The following is a 17,554-nucleotide window of genomic DNA, read 5'->3' as shown; positions in this document are numbered from 1 at the left end:
TCAGACCCCGGCGGCTTGTCATTGTTGATAGACAACAATCATTTTTTTCACCTCTTCAACATTGACTTTATGGAATTCAAAAGTATAATTTGGTCAGATATACTTGAATGTACAGTGTCAGCGTTTTGTTGCTGACATTTCATACATAAGTTTGATTATTTTGCCAATAAATAAAGTAGTTGGCAATATCAGTGGGTTTTGTGATGATGGAGCCGAGTTACCCTTTTTCCAAAAATGTAATTTAATGTGCTCCAAAGCTTTTTACTTTTGATTTATTTTTGTTTCATAGTATTTATTTTTCATATTTTTTTGTTTAGTCACATGCTTTCTCAATTTGCAGTACATTTGCCAATCAGTTGGGCTGCCAGACTTATTTGCCATACCTTTTGCCTCCTTCCTCTCAATCATACTATTTTTCAATTCCTCATCAATCCAAGGGGATTTACAGTTTTTACAATCATTTTCTTAATGGGTGCACACTTATTAGTAACTCGAATAAGCAATTTCACAAGTGTCAAGTGCCGTTTTTTCTTGAGTGGGCAGCTTTATGAGAGCCAGTCAATATTTAAATCACCCAGAAAATATACTTCTCTGTTGATATCACACACATTATCAACTTGTAGTTGTAGCCAAAGCATAAATTAAGAGAAAAAACACTTGGTAAAACCCCACGTTAAGCAGATAGTTTCAATAATGCTAGCTATTTTGTGATATCATGTGACCTCACTTACTTTGGCGAAGACGGGCCGTTCTGTGATTTGTTGAAGATCAGCGTTATGCGGATAAACAGCAGTCTTTTCCCCCAAATATACGGGTGAGGGGAGGGTGACCAGCGGTTAGACACAAGCTCAATGGTGCACTCTACACACAAGCTAGGTTAAAAAATCAATAGTTACATATCGCAATATTATTTTGGACGATATTCTGTCGATACTTTATCTCCAAGTATCGATTTGTAAAAAACTATATATATATATATATATATATATATATATATGTGTGTGTGTGTGTGTGTGTGTGTGTGTGTGTGTGTGTTTGCTAGCATTTGCTAGTGCTCGTCGGCTTTTCCTGCGCCAAAATGCCAGTATTTTTCATCCTATAGCTTGTTCTCAATCTTCTTTTTAAATAGTGTGCCAAAATGTTTTCAGCACTTAAATTTACATGACTGATCAAAACAAATGTAATCATGCTCTCATCTACACCTTTCCAGTGCTTTAATATCTTTGAGGGGAGTGAAGGTAAGTGTCCAGGGCTCATTTCTATAATGAATGACAGCACGATGCCTCTCGATTTCAGCAAGTTTAGGATAGTATATCGATTGCTTTGCTACCTAAAATCTAAATAATCTGAACTGGTGAAATTACTGCAATACTGTTAATATATTTTGATCACTTTTCATGTCACTGATCAAGCAACATCGGTAAGTGGGGAACCTCTTTTATGAATCGATTATCGTTAGCTCTTACAAATGGCTACTTGTTGACAAAATGAAAGTCTGAGCCACTTGTATTTATAACTAAAATGTTGATTGTAAAATGACAACTTTATACTACTACATTACTAGCTAGCTAGATAATTATTTTGTTTATAAACCAGCCTGATTTCATTGATCTGTAGCATGTTATCTTGAATGGGCCAAGTTAGCTGCAGGTTTGAGCTAGCGTTTTCACATTGGACATGCTAGCTAACATGTAAAAATAAAAAAACTATTTTAACTATTTACTTTCAATAATCATACAATACGTTTTCATTACAATAAAGTACAGGGGGTTTAACGTATCCAAAACTTTATTTCCTCAAAAACACATTTTCATTAAATGTTGGTTTTTGCCAACAAATGGTCACAACATCCGACAGGTTCTTGTAGGCCGCCTTCAAAATTAGTAGGGTTGTAACCGTTCACTAAATCAATGGTTTGTTATGTACCTCTGTTCTTGGCCCACTGTTCTGTCAGGGGGTTTCAGTCCAAAAGGAGGGACAATTTTTCAAATTAGCAATGGTAACAACCTCATGTCAAATCCCATAGAGAATGATAACTAAATGCTAACGAGCGCATTCCGAACATATTGTACAGTTTCACGTAAACTATACAAGTAACGCAAATGCTACTTGCAGTTTGTTGCACACACTAAACAAATATTAGCCAGCAAGGCTCTCGATCCAGGAGGGGATTCTCTGCTGTTATCAAGCAAAGGCTTGATTACGGAAGAATCTAACCACTAAGCTAACTAGCTAGCATTTGGCACATTTTAGACAGTAAACTTAATAGTTAGACGATATTTTGCTGGCAAACATTTAGTTGTGAATTCCATACTGTAATTCGATCACCTGGCTCATGCTGCACAACAGTAAGAGACTCACAAGGCTCCTGTCTCTTGTTGTGTGCTTGTGAACAGACCCAACATAACTGGGGACTACCGTAAATTTCATAATAATGTGACAGATAAACAATGTTCTTTATCTCCTAACGTATTGTGCAAGTTGACTGCAGATATTTACAAATATTTACATTTATTAAAATTTTTCAAATAGTTTCAACGGTATTGAAACAGTACATTTGGAAAGTATTCAGACCCCTTGACTTTTTCCATATTTTGTTACGTTACAGCCTTATTCTAACCAACACGCAATACGTTTTTGCAAATTTATCAAAAATAAACTGAAATATACATTTACATTAGTATTCAGACACTTTACTCTACTTTGTTGAAGCACCTTTGACAGTGATTACAGCTTCGAGTCTTCTTGGGTACGATGCTACAAGCTTGGCACTCCTGTATTTGGGGAGTTTCTCCCATTCTTCTCTGCAGATCCTCTCAAGCTCTGTCAGGTTGGATGGGGAGCGTCACTGCACAGCTGTTTTCAGGTCTCTCCAGAGATGTTCTATAGGTCCGGGCTCTGGCAGGGCCACTCAAGGACATTCAGAGACGTGTCCCGAACCCACTCCTGCATTGTCTTGGATGTGTGCTTTGGGTCATTGTCCTGTTGGAAGGTGAACCATTGCCCCATCCAGAGGTCCTGAGCATTCCGGAGAAGGTTTTATCAATGATCTTTCTGTACTTTGCACCATTTATCTTTCCCTCTACCCTGACTAGTCTCCCAGTGCCTGCCTCTGAAAAACATCCCCACAGCATGATGCTGCCACCACCATACTTCACCGTAGGGATCGTGACCGGTTTCCTCCAGACGTGACTCTTTCATCAGACCAGAGAATATTGTTTCTCATGGTTTGAGAGTCCTTCAGGTGCCTTTTGGCAAACTCTAAGCGGGCTGTCATGTGCCTTTTACTGAGGAGTGGCTTCCGTCTATAAACTACCATAAAGGACTGATTAGTGGAGTTCTACAGAGATGGTTGTCCTTCTGAAAGGTTCTCCTATCTCCACAGAGGATCTCTGGTGCTCTGTCAGTGACCATCGGGTTCTTGGCTATCTCCCTGACCAAGGCCCTTTTACCCCGATTGCTCTGTTTGGCCGTACGGCCAGCTCTAGGAAGAGTCTTGGTGTTTCCAAACTTCTTCCATTTAAGTGGAATGATGGAGGCCACTGTGTTCTTTGGGACCTTCAATGTTTGGTACCCTTCCCCAGATCTGTGCCTCGACGTAATCCTGTCTCTGAGCTTTACGGACAATTCCTTCCACCTCATGGCTTGATTTTTGCTCTGACATGCACTGTGGGACCTTATATGGACAGGTGTGTGCCTTTCCAAATAATGTCCAATCAATTGAATTTACAACAGGTGGACTCCACATCTCAAGGATGATCAATGGAAACAGGATGCACCTGAGCTCAATTTCGAGTCTTGTAGCAAAGGGTCTAAGGTATTTGTTTCTTTTCCTTTTTTTATACTTTTGCAACAATTTCTAAGACCTTTTTACGCTTTGTCATAATTGGGTATTGGTTGTAGATTATGAAAACCTTTCATTTAATACATTTTATAATAAGGCTGTAACGTAACAAAATGTGGAAAACGGGAATGTGTCTGAATACTTTCCGAATGCGCTGTACGGTATACAGCCCAACCCTATAGGCTGCTGTATCAGGCCTCCGTATAGAGCTGGGACGATCAACAGAAAATTACTGACAGACATTGCATTGCCTCCCTCTTACTGACGCATTTTGTTTATGTCAGTAATCTTCTGTGGTTTTGCATGTTTCCTGTAGATTTATTCTAAAACCATAATTTGGTCAACAGTAATAGCCTATACATTGTTGATTCCTGCTATGAAAGTATCTGGCTCCCCATTTTAATAATTAAACAATCAATCTATTGAATTTATAGAGAAGTTGTCACAGTGTTTATACAGAAACCGAGCATAACACCCCAGACAGCAAGCAATGCAGATGTAGAATGCACGGTGGCTAGGAAACACTCCCTAGAAATGCAGGAACCTAGGACGAAACCTAGAGAGCATCCAGGCTCTAAGGAGTGGCCAGTCCTCTTCTGACTGTGCCAGGTAGAGATTGAATATATGGCCATTAAATTGAGTATATTGCCAGATTGTTTTTCAAAAGTTCATAGAAGAGTCAAATAGTAATCACATCCTCTCACGATGAGACCGCGTGTGTGTGTGGGGGGGGGGGGGTCTGGTGAACAGGTCAGGGTTCCATAGATGCAGGCAGAACAGCAGAAACTGGGTCAGCAGCACGACCACATGGACTAGGGACGGGGACTGCCAGGTAGTCCAGAGACATGATCCGAGGGTTCAAGTCCTTCGGTAGGGGAGAGAGAGTTGGGAGAATTAGAGGATATCTGGGATCACACAGGACACCAAATAAGACCGGAGAATTACACCAGATATGTCAGACTGACCCTAGCCCCCGGGGAACATAGACTATTGTAGTATAGATACAGGAGACCGAGACGGGGGGTCGTGGAAACCGTGGCCCAGACCAAAGTTACCCCCAGACAGGGACAACCAGGCAGGATAACACTTTGGCAGAGCACAGCCCCCACACCACTAAAGGGAAATCGACTGGCCACTAACTTTACAACCCTGAGATATGGCTGAGTATAGCCCACAAAGATTTCCCCACCGCACAAGCCCGAGGAAAGAAAGAAAGGAAAGAAAGAAAGGAAGGAAGGAAGGCTGGATGGAAGAGGAGCACCATCAAGCCAGTGACTCAACCTCGATAATAGGGTCAGAGGCAGCAGAGCCCAGTGAAGATAGGGTAGCTGGCCAGGCAGAGACAGCAAAGGTGGTTTGTCACTCCAGTGCCTTGCCGTTTGCCTTCGCACTGTGGGGCCAGACTACACTCAATCATCAATAAAGACTTGAAGGTAAAGACAGAGTCTTATGTGTTGGTAGGTACGGTAGAACCAAATCGTCGAGATTCCGTGCATTTTGAAGGTATTCAGACCCCTTCACTTTTTCCACATTTTGTTATGTCACAGCCTTATTCTAAAATAGATTGATAAGGTTATAATTGATTTAATCTAAACACAATACCCCATAATGACACTGAAAATATTTTTATCTTTTGCTAATGTATTACAATTTTTTTTTTTTAACACACCTTATTTACAGAAATATTCAGACCCTTTGCTATGAGACTCAAAATTGAGCTCGGGTGCATCCTGTTTCCATTTATCATCCTTGATGTTTCTACAACTTCATTGGAGTCCACCTGTGGTAAATTCAATTGATTGGACATGATTTGGAAAGGCACACAGCTGTCTATATAAGGTCCCACAGTTGACAGTGCATGTCAGAGCAAAAACCAAGCCATGAGGTCGAAGGAATTGTCCGTAGAGCTCCGAGGCAGGATTTTGAGGATGCACAGATCTGGTGAAGGGTACCAAAACATTTCTGCAGCATTGGATGTCCCCAAAAACACAGTTGTCTCCATCATTCTTAAATGGAAGAAGTTTGGAACCACCAAGACTTCACCAAGGCAAAACTGAGCAAATGGGGGAGAAGGGCCTTTGTCAGGGAGGTGACCAAGAACCCGATGGCCACTCTGACAGAGCTTCAGTTCCTCTGTGGAGATGGGGAAAACCCCCCCAGAAGGACAACCATCTCTGCAGCACTTCACCAATCAGGCCTTTATGGTAGAGTGGCCAGAAAGGAAGCCACTCCTAGGGAAAAGGCACATGACAGCTCGCTTGGAGTTTGCCTAAAGGACTATCGGACCATGAGAAACAAGATTCTCTGGTCTGATGAAACCAAGATAGCATTCAGGCCAAAGAATTCAAAGTGTCACGTCTGGAGGAAGCCTAGCACCATCCCTACTGTGAAGCATGGTGGTGGCAGGTTCATGCTGTGGGGATGTTTTTCATTGGCAGGGACTGGGAGACTAGTCAGGATCAAGGGAAAGATGAACGGAGCAAAGTACAGAAAGTTCCTTGATGAAAACCTGCTCCAGAGCACTCAGGAACCCAGACTGGGTCAAGGGTCACCTTCTAACAGGACAATTACCCTAAACACACAGCCAAGACAACGCAGGAGTGGCATCAGGACAGGTCTCTGAATGTCCTTGAGTGGCCCAGCCAAAGCCCGGACTTGAACCAGATCGAACATCTCTGGAGAGACCTGAAAATAGCTGTGCAGCGACACTCCCCATCCAACCTGATAGAGCTTGAGACGATCAGCAGAGAAGAATGGGAGAAACTCCCCATAAATTGACGGGCGGCCTCTTTTCTTTTCAACTGTGTTTTTACCATGTTTGCATTTAGAAATGTTTCGCAATGACTGGGCTTATCAGAATGCAAGTTTCTCTCCATGTGGGACTAGCAACTTGAAAGCGCCTCCGGAGGAATACCAGTGGAATGGTTTAGCCTACCACTCTGGGGATATCTGATTTTGCTGTTCTGTGACGTCACTCATCTTGCTGGCTGAGAAATGTAATGTGGATAGCTGTAGTACATGCGCCGTGGCAGAATTGTTTTTTTCTCCCATGTTCCTATTTGGCACATTGTGTTCAAAATTGTAATTTGGTTCACCTCATGCATAGCACATCCTGTGAACCGATGGCCCATACTAGACGGTCCTGTTCAAATACACATGTCATTACAGCCTTAATAATACAGTATGAAGTGGATGGAAAAACCTCGGTCCACTTTTCGCAAACTGCATTACCGAAACTGGCAGCTTGTGACAGTCCAGTTTTGTTTAGTCCAGTGAACGTTAACACCCCTGATCTACTCTGTGGCTTAGTAGTGAGTTTTTCTGACTCTCTCCCTGACCACCTTCAGATTTCAGGGATGTTCCTGAGTGACCAGCTGCAATGGGTAGGTTGCCAGGGAAGCAGAGTCGGACTGAGGGGCTACCCCTGTTCACTGTGGACCCTGTTCCATGTGCTGACTGTCCAGGCAGCCAGCCGGCCTGACGCATTGGCCAACACCGGTATGTATGCATGCACATACATGCAGCGAAATACTTGTGTAATTAAGAAACATCCATGTCATAGCGACACTGCACACCTTTGAAAATAGATGACAACCTCATGATTGGTACCATCATGAATAACTCAACTGTGGGTTGATTATGAAATGTGTGCCTTGTCAAGAAATCGACTGTGCTTCTCTCTCGTTCCCCTGACCACCTCCCTTCTGTCCCATCAGGCCTGGAGGAGAATCCCAAGGCAGTGCTGCAGACAATGCGCAAGTACATTGTGAACTTCTTCGGCTGCCAGGAGTGTGGGAAGCACTTTGAGGAGATGGCCGTGGCGTCTCTGCCCCAGGTGAAGTCTGTGGACCAGGCGGTACTGTGGCTCTGGAGGAAACACAACCAGGTCAATGGACGCCTCGCAGGTGGGGAACCTACATCTATATCGGCATCGTTTGAGATCTCAAACCTAACCTGAAGAATATACTGTCATTAGAAGTATATAATCCGTGTAATAGATATATACTGTGGTATAGGTTAGTAAGCAACGTCTGTTAGAATTGAGTTGGCCGGACAAAATGACTGGTGGGGCCAACAATAACTTGACCTTGTGTTATACCTGTGTTATTGACCCTGTGTCCTCTCTGTAGGAACAATGAGTGAAGACCCTCACTTCCCCAAGACCCAGTGGCCCAGCCCGGACCTCTGCCCCATCTGCCACGAGGAGCAGGATGGCATCCATGTGTGGAACGAAGACAAGGTGCTCATGTTCCTCAAGCAGCACTACGGGGCCGCCAACATCTCCCCCAAACACATGTACAGCAGTCGGCATGAGCCAAACCAGGAGGCCGTCGGATCTCCTGACAGCATGCCCATTAAAGCCACACAGGTAAAGACAGTGGCCCCTGAGAGCTCCCTAGTCCATGCCAAGCAGAGTGACGTGGAGGGAGCAGGGCAGGCGGGCACAGGGGCCCACAGGGAGACCAGGCCGGGGGTGAGCTTCCTGGGTCTGGGCTTCTCCAGTGTGGACATGAGTCTGTGCGTTGTGCTCTACGCTTTCTCCTGTGTCTTTCTCATGGTCATGTTCTTCTTTTTCCGAGTCCGCTCCAAAAGGTGGAAGATCCGCTACAATCGTCCATATGTATAGCAGTCTACTGGTCCAGGTCTGCACATTTGACTAAGCAAATAGTTTTTTTGGGGAATTGAGTTTTCTTTTTTAAGTTAGATTAGAAGGTCACATTTTTTATTTATTTGTTTATGTTCTGTATAATATTTGCTGTGAAGCAATAGTCTTCAGATGAAGTATTTTACAATAGCGACTGGTTAAAACCGTTTTAGTCCCATAACAGAACCCCATAACATTGTCTTGGGGGAAGGATTTGACTGTACACAATTCATTCCCAATACAATGTCTCTTAGCTATGATGGTAAGGAATTGTTTTTAGTATAAAACCATGGCAGAGTCCAATTAATCAAGTGTTTTTTATATCTTTCTATCTAATTCAACGGTATTGGTCATGTTTTAATGGACTAAGGATAACCTCTGGAATATTTGTATTGACTACTACTAAAATCTTACTGTGTGAATTTATGATTTCAACCTCAATGTATTATTTTCCAGACGTAACAAGGTGATCACTTATTACAACCTATTAATGTCGGTCCATAACCATGAGAAAGAGAGGAGCAAGGTACAGCCTTATTTTACCCAAGTGCTTGTTGTCTAAATACTTGGTGTGCATTTGAAGTCCTCTGTATTCTCCCAGACCCTAGGTGGCCTTAACGTGATTTCATCATTTATTCTAGTCCAGATAGTATGTGGTATAATACACTATACACTACTGTTAAAATGTTTGGGGTCACTTAGAAATGTCCTTGTTTTTGAAAGAAAATATATTTTTTGTCCATTTAAAATAACATCAAATTGATCGTAAATACAGTTTCGACATTGTTAATATTGTAAATGACTAATTGCAGCTGGAAAAGGATGTTTTTTATTATGGAATATCTACATAGGTGTACAGAAGCCCGTTATCAGCAACCATCACTCCTGTGTTCCAAATTCATGTTGTATTAGCTAATCCAAGTTTATCATTTTAAAGGGCTAATTGATCATTAGAAAACCCTTTTGTAATTATGTTAGCACAGCTGAAAACTGTTGTGCTGATTTAAAGAAGCAATAAAACTGGACTTTAGACTAGTTGAGTATCTGAAGCATCAGCATTTGTGGGTTCAATTACAGGCTCAAAATGGCCAGAAACAAAAAACTTCTGAAACTCGTCAGTCTACTCTTGTTCTGAGAAATGAAGGCTATTCCATGCGAGAAATTGCCAAGAAACTGAAAATCTCGTACAACGCTGTGTACTACTCCCTTCACAGAACAGTGCAAACTGTCTCTAACTAGAATAGAAAGAAGAGTGGGAGGCCACGGTACACAACTGAGCAAGAGGACAAGTACGTTAGTGTCTAGTTTGAGAAACAGACGCCTCACAAGCCCTCAACTGGCAGCTTCATTAAATAGTACCCGCAAAACACCAGTCTCAACGTCAACAGTGAAGAGGCGACTCCAAGATGCTGACCTTCTAGGCAGCTGTTTCCAGCTACAATTCTCATTTACAATATTTCGGATCAATTTTATGTTATTTTAATGGACAACATTTTTAGCAGTAGTGTATATACAAAAGTATGTGGACATCCCTTAAAATGTGTGGATTCGGCTATTTCATCCACACTTGTTTCTGACAGGTGTATAAAATCGAGCACACAGCCATGTAATCTCCATAGACAAACATTGGCAGTGGAATGGCCTTACTGAAGAGCTCAGTGACTTTCAATGTTGCACCATCATAGGATGCCACCTTTCCAACAAGTCAGTTCATCAAATGTCTGCCCTGCTGGAGCTGCCCCGGTCAACTGTAAGTGCTGTTATTCTGAGGTGGAAATGTCTAAGAGGAACAACGGCTCAGCCGCAAAGTGGTAGGCTACACAAGCACACAGAACTGGACCGCCGAGTGATGTAGGTTTGTAAAAATCTTATGTCCTCAGTTGCAACACTCACTACCGAGTTCAAAACTGCCTCTGTAAGCAACGTCAGCACAAGAACTGTTCGTCGGATGCTTCATGAAATGGGTTTCCATGGCCAAGCAGCCGCACACAAGCCTAAGATCACCATGCGCAAAGCCAAGCATCGGCTGGAGTGGTGTAAAGCTCGCCTCCATTGGACTCTGGTGCAGTGGAAACGCGTTCTCTGGAGTGATGGATCACGCTTCACCGGCTGTCAATCCGACGGATGAATCTGGGTTTGGCGGTTGCCAGGAGAATGCTACCTCCCCCAATGCATAGTGCCAATTGTAAAGTTTGGTGGGGGAGGAATAATGGCTTGGGGCTGTTCTTCATGGTTTGGGCTAGGCCCCTTAGTTCCAATGAAGGGAAATCTTCATGATACAGTGTTCAATGACATTCTAGATGATTCTGTGCTTCCAACTTTGTGGCAACAAAGTGGAAAGCCTTCCCAGAAGAGTGGAGGCTGTTATAGCAGCAAAGGAGGGACCGACTCCATATTAATGCCCATGATTTTAGAATGAGATGTTCGACGAGCATACTTTTGGTCTTGTAATGTACTACAAATAGGGCTGTAGCCAGTTATCTTCAGAATGTATAGGTCATAGTACATTACACGAACAAAACTGACACCCAATATTACTCAAATACCCTTGTCTTAATAAAAGGTGATCTGATGGTTCATCTGCCCGTACATTGTTGTTCATTGTCTTTGAAAAGCTTATTTCTCTACTTAAAATGGATTTATTTGATGCATAAAATGACAGAAACATTGGATAGAAACTTGTCCGATGGTGACATGATTGAGTAAATAGGATTGAGTCACAATATTGCTAATCTGCATTCTGGTTTTATGAAATGTTGTGTGTTTCTATATCTGAAATTGGGCACGTTCTTCAGCTAACTGCAATGTTCCTCTAATTTGAGACTTAATGCAATGCATGTGATATGCAGGTAGGAATGGAACCACTTACTGTAGCTCTGAACCAAGTTAGACTTAGTGCTTCTCAAAATAGAATGCTCTACAATATTGTAAATAGAACATATATGTTTTGTTTCAGGTGCTGGTCCTTGATAATGTTTTTTGTTTGTTAGTTTTTTTGCCAAAAGTAACTGTATTGGAACTTTGAATTCACAATAGATTGGTGGTATACTTGAACATTTTAAGTGTAAATTGACTTCCCTGATCAATTCTGTGAAATAAATAATATTATGCCACATAAACATAGACAAAGCTTACTTGAAGACTTGCAACTCAATTAATTGTACAATTTGCTACACAATGTAGCTCAGTCAGATTGTCGCCAGGATCTGATCGAACTGGAAAATAAAACCAAATTATGTAAATAGGTGTTTGTTACTTCTAGTGTGTGTTCTCGTTTATGTGGAGAAAATGCATTTAGATGCGTCAAGACTTGTCACTGCTACTTCATGTTGAAAAAGTGATGGACAAGTTGCACAAACCGTTTTGGCACATACTACTTTTGAGCTGCTGGAAATCATTGATTTTAATTTTAATTTTTACTCTACTGCATTTAATTTATATTTCTTACTATTTCATGTATTTTTGGTCTCCGTGCATTTATTTTTTCATTTATTTTCAAGGGTTGATAATAGGTCATTTGAAATTGTACTTTGTTTGAATAATAAAAACTCTGGCATTATAATAACTCTGAAACTCTAGTGATACTGGCCCAACCACTGTTAAGTGTAATTTAACAAAGGGTAAATATTCACGTATTCCGGACCAACCCAGATTGAGAATGGTTAGTGCTATCAGGGATCCGTGGGACGTCCCTACCATAACTACTACCCTTACCTAACCTTAACCCTTACATTCCCTTAAATTAACTGTTGACATTTTTTACGTCAATGGTGTGACGTCCCAGGATCCCGTTTAAACTTGAGAAGAGGTTGTTGTCCAGCAAGCAGCAAGCATTTAGGCCTACCTGCAAACAACTACAACGCTGGTGGAGTGTTTCATAAAGCCAGCTAACTTTGATATGCAGTCAAATTAACTCTTGATTTTCTGATTTAAGCTAAACTTGAATATGCATTGTTGTTTGGACGAGTCAATTATACCATGCCAATTTCAAGTATATTTCTCGAAAATAAGTTAAGATGATTTGGAACAGTTCACTGACTGTCTCATTTAATCCTACTTCCTGGAACAGCACCAAGTAGATAGTAGTTGTGTTCATCTTTACCTTATGCCCTATTCGAGTTAAAAATATTTCTAGTTATGATTTACTTTGAGTGTGTACATTTTTGTGTAAAAACAAATTTCCTTTTGTGTAAATTGCTTTTTATTTAATTGTGTACATTACAGTAATATTAGAAGATTGGAGAAGGACTGTTGCCTGACTGTAATATTGCCTCACATTCACCCTACAGAATATCGGATGCGATTGTCTGTCTTTTTTTTAACCTTGAAGTCAAGGCAGCGTGAGTGCAGTTCAATCTATCGTCACCGTGAGATAGGCCGTGATTAGTTACTGTACAAGGAAATGCTGAAAAATAGAACGAGGTGGTGGCAAAAAAAACGTGAAATCTTTTAATGCTCAGGATCTTTAATATTGTAGCAACCTTGATAGGCACCTTACAATCTGTCACAGCTTACAATTGCCTCACCATCTCCTGGTTATTTTTTGTTTACCTTTTGATTTACAATAAGTTTCAATTTGTGAAGGGTGTTATAATTCCATTATTAACAGTTAATAATTTGTAAATGCATTATAAACTATTAATAAACTGTTATATCGCATTGGTCAAAATAGTGCAATAACTGGTAAGTGTTTGCCCGCATTGTCATCTGTCCCTATCCAAATGGCCTGTGCTACCTCGAACTTGCCTGCCATGGAAGTCGTTTCTATCTACTTCTCCTCAATCCTGTAGACAGAGAACAGCGGCGTGCTGCTAAACGGACAGGATTGACTGCGAGAGATTCAGAGCAGATTGATTTAAGGAATAGTTTCGCTGCACTGGTGCCTGATCTACCTGTGCCTTCATCGCTGTGATTGCCTGTGTCTGACGGCAGTGCTGACTCCAACTACACTGCTCAAAAAAATTAAGGGAACACTTAAACAACACAATGTAACTCCAAGTCAATCACACTTCTGTGAAATCAAACTGTCCACTTAAGAAGCAACACTGATTGACAATACATTTCACATGCTGTTGTGCAAATGGAATAGACAACAGGTGAAAATTATAGGCAATTCGCAAGACACCCCCAATAAAGGAGTGGTTCTGCAGGTGATAACCACAGGCCACTTCTCAGTTCCTATGCTTCCTGGCTGATGTTTTGGTCACTTTTGAATGCTGGCGGTGCTTTCACTCTAGTGGTAGCATGAGACGGAGTCTACAACCCACACAAGTGGCTCAGGTAGTGCAGCTCATCCAGGATGGCACATCAATGCGAGCTGTGGCAAGAAGGTTTGCTGTGTTTGTCAGTGTAGTGTCCAGAGCATGGAGGCGCTACCAGGAGACAGGCCAGTACATCAGGAGACGTGGAGGAGGGCAACAACCCAGCAGCAGTACCGCTACCTCCGCCTTTGTGCAAGGAGGAGCAGGAGGAGCACTGCCAGAGCCCTGCAAAATTACCTCCAGCAGGCCACAAATGTGCATCTGCTGAAACGATCCTAAACAGACTCCATGAGGGTGGTATGAGGGCCCAACGTCCACAGGTGGGGGTTGTGCTTACAGCCCAACACTGTGCGGACGTTTGGCATTTGCCAGAGAACACCAAGATTGGCAAATTTTCCACTGGCGCCCTTTGCTCTTCACAGATGAAAGCAGGTTGACACTGAGCACATGTGACAGAGTCTGGAGACGCCGTGGAGAACGTTCTGCTGCCTGCAACATCCTCCAGCATGACCGGTTTGGCGGTTGGTCAGTCATGGTGTGGGGTGGCATTTCTTTGGGGGGCTGCTCGCCAGAGGTAGCCTGACTGCCATTAGGTACCGAAATGAGATCCTCAGACGCCTTGTGAGACCATATGTTGGTGCGGTTGGCCCTGGGTTCCTCCTAATGCAAGACAATGCTAGACCTCATGTGGCTGGAGTGTCAGCAGTTCCTGCAAGAGGAAGACATTGATGCTATGGACTGGCCCGCCCGTTCCCCAGACCTGAATCCAATTGAGCACATCTGGGACATCATGCCTCGCTCCATCCACCAATGCTACGTTGCACCACAAACTGTCCAGGAGTTGGCGGATGCTTTAGTCCAGGTCTGGGAGGAGATCCCTCAGGAGACCATCCGCCACCTCATCAGGAGCATGCCCAGGCGTTGTAGGGAAGTCATACAGGCACGTGGAGGCCACACACACTACTTAGCCTCATTTTGACTTGTTTTAAGGACATTACAGCAAAGTTGGATCAGCCTGTAGTGTGGTTTTCCACTTTAATTTTGAGTGTGACTCCAAATCCAGACCTCCATGGGTTGATACATTTGATTTTGATTGATAATTTTTGTGTGATTTTGTTGTCAGCACATTCAACTATGTAAAGAAAAATGTATTTAATAAGAATATTTCATTCATTCAGATCTAGGATGTGTTATTTTAGTGTTCCCTTTTATTTTTTTGAGCAGTGTATATTGACTCCGGCAGCGGCTTCGTTGTCGAGTTTCGCTCCTCTCTCTGGAGCTGACAGCGCACTGCCTGCTATGGGAGGTCTGGACCTATCGTCAGGAGCAGCGAGCGTACGCTATCCTGCTTCTCGTGGGCTGGTGAAAGGTTCAACAAATTGTCTAAGGGGTGGGAATAGGAGGATTTCTCCACTCCTTTCTCTGGCCGTTGTATTGGGCAGCTCAATGGTGAGAAATGTCTCAGATCCTGGAGCAAAAATGTTGTGCTATCCAGGAGCACGAGTACAGGACAATTAGCCAATCAGAAGCTTCTAAAGACACAATTTTCTGAGATTTTCCAAATTGTTTAAAGGCACAGTCAACTTAGTCTATGTAAACTTCTGACCTTCTGGAATTGTGATACAGTGAATAAGTGAAATAATCTGTCTGTAGATGTCCTAACGGACTTGCCAAAACTATAGTTTGTTAACAAAAATGTTGTGCAGTGGTTGGAAAATGAGTTTTAATGACTCCAAACTAAGTGTATATGTAATCTTCCCACTTCAACTGTAAATAACAGAAGGAATGGCAAATAAGTCTGGCTGCAGTACCGATTGGCAAATGTACTGCAAATTGAGAAATTATGTCACTAAACTGAATTAAAAGAAGAAACTATGGTATGAAACAAAGAAATTACATAAAGAATGATAAAAAGATTTGGAACACCTTAAAATTTTGGCAAAATACAAATTCATCTCCTTTCATTAAATCAGATGGCAATATCAGTGGGTTTTGTGAAGAATGAGCCAACTACTTTAATGATTTTTTTCTATTGGCAAGATGAGCAAATTTAGGCATGACATGCATAAGTATAACTGATCAAATTTGAATTCTGTAAATTGTGAGTGTGAAAGAAGTGGAAAAAAATTGTCTATAACAATGACAAGCCACTGGGGTCTGACAACTTGGATGGAAAGTTACTGAGGATAATAGCAGATGGTATTGCCACTCCAATTTGCCCTATCTTCAATTTAAGCCTACTTGAAGGTGTGTGCCCTCAAGCCTGGAGGGAAGCAAAAGTTTTTCCGCTAAGCAAGAATAGTAAAGCCCCCTTTACTGGCTCAAATAGCTGACCTATCAGCCTATTAAGAACCCTTAGTAATCTTCTGGAAAAAAATGTGTGTGACCAAATACAATGCTTTTTTACTGTAAACAAATTGCCAGACTTTCAGCACGCTTATAGATTATAGAAGGACATTCAAGCACAGCACTCAGACAAATGACTGAAGATTGGCTGAAGAGTGAAATTTATGATAAAAAGATTATGGGAGCTGTTTTGTTAGACTGCGGTGCGGCTTTTTATATTATTGATCATAGTCTGTCAATAGAAAAACGTAGATGTTATGGCTTTACACCCTGTCCTATATTGTGGATAGAGTTACCTGTCTAACAGAACACAGAGGGTGTTCTTTTAATGGGAGCCTCTTCAAACTATTACACTCAACGACTCGATTAGTGTAGTGTTAGCTAGCTACATAGTTGTCTTTGCTGATCGTATTTTGTCGTCCTAACGTAGTCTACACTGCTTTCTGCCCAGCAGCTAGCTAACGTCCACTAGCACAGCAGCTAGCTAACGTCCACTAGCACTGTAGAAACTATTACACTCAATGACTCGATTAGTGTAGTGTTAGCTAGCTACATAGTTGTCTTTGCTGTCTTCGTATCCAAGGTAATTGTGTAGCTTAGAGTGTGTAGACTTAGAGTGATTATCTTAATTTACCGAGGTTAGCTAGCCAGCTATTTGTCGTCCTTAACGTAGGAGTCACTGCTAGCTAGCTAGCCAACAGCTAGCCAACGTCTTCCGAATTGAACTTCAACAACCCGGTCAACATTCCGCCTCGCTCCACAGGTAGTATCACATTTTCATTTCACTTCATTACAGTACAACGGTTTGATTTGTTTGATCGTAGCTAGCTAGCTACTTAGCCGTCTTTGTATCTAAGACAATTGTGTAGTCTGGAGCGATTTTCTAGGTTAGCTAGCCAGCTATTGTCGTTCTTTTAACGTAACGTTACGTAATCAACACTGCTAGCTAGCCAGCTAGCCCCCGAATAGCAGCACTGTAGAAACTATTACACTCGACGGAACGACTTGATTAGTGTAGTGTCAACAACGTAGCCACTGCCAGCTAGCCTACTCCAGCAGTACTGTATCATTTCAATCATTTTAGTCAATAAGATTCTTGCTACGTAAGCTTAACGTTCTGAACATTCGATAAGTGTAGTCCACTTGTCATTCCAATCTCCTTTGCATTAGCGTAGCCTCTTCTGTAGCCTGTTAACTATGTGTCTATCTATCCCTGTTCTCTCCTCTCTGCACAGACCATACAAACGCTCCACACCGCGTGGCCGCGGCCACCCTAGTCTGGTGGTCCCAGCGCGCACGACCCACGTGGAGTTCCAGGTCTCCGGTAGCCTCTGGAACTGCCGATCTGCGGCCAACAAGGCAGAGCTCATCTCAGCCTATGCCTCCCTCCAGTCCCTCGACTTCTTGGCACTGACGGAAACATGGATCACCACAGACAACACTGCTACTCCTACTGCT

At 42.3% G+C, this 17,554-nt stretch overlaps 1 protein-coding gene across 4 annotated transcripts in view; it reads left to right on the top strand.

Annotated features, from left to right (window-relative positions):
• qsox2 (quiescin Q6 sulfhydryl oxidase 2) overlaps nt 1–12,054 on the top strand; it is a 61,185-nt gene extending 49,131 nt beyond the window's left edge. For 3 of the 4 annotated variants that reach the window (XM_064973813.1, XM_064973796.1, XM_064973805.1), the window contains 3 exons: nt 7,192–7,342; nt 7,561–7,749; nt 7,975–12,054. In XM_064973813.1, the coding sequence (XP_064829885.1) occupies nt 7,192–7,342; nt 7,561–7,749; nt 7,975–8,471 (837 nt within the window). In that variant the 3' untranslated portion in view covers nt 8,472–12,054. The remainder of the gene's footprint in view (nt 1–7,191; nt 7,343–7,560; nt 7,750–7,974) is intronic. The other variant, XM_064973822.1, reaches the window with a different exon arrangement.
• Nucleotides 12,055–17,554: the final 5,500 nt, after the last annotated feature.

The sequence above is a fragment of the Oncorhynchus masou genome, chromosome 1 (assembly GCF_036934945.1).
Source record: "Oncorhynchus masou masou isolate Uvic2021 chromosome 1, UVic_Omas_1.1, whole genome shotgun sequence".
Classification (NCBI taxonomy): Eukaryota; Metazoa; Chordata; class Actinopteri; order Salmoniformes; family Salmonidae; genus Oncorhynchus; species Oncorhynchus masou.
The sequence above is the reverse complement of the archived record's forward strand: the minus strand, read 5'-3'. Positions and strand labels throughout refer to the sequence as shown.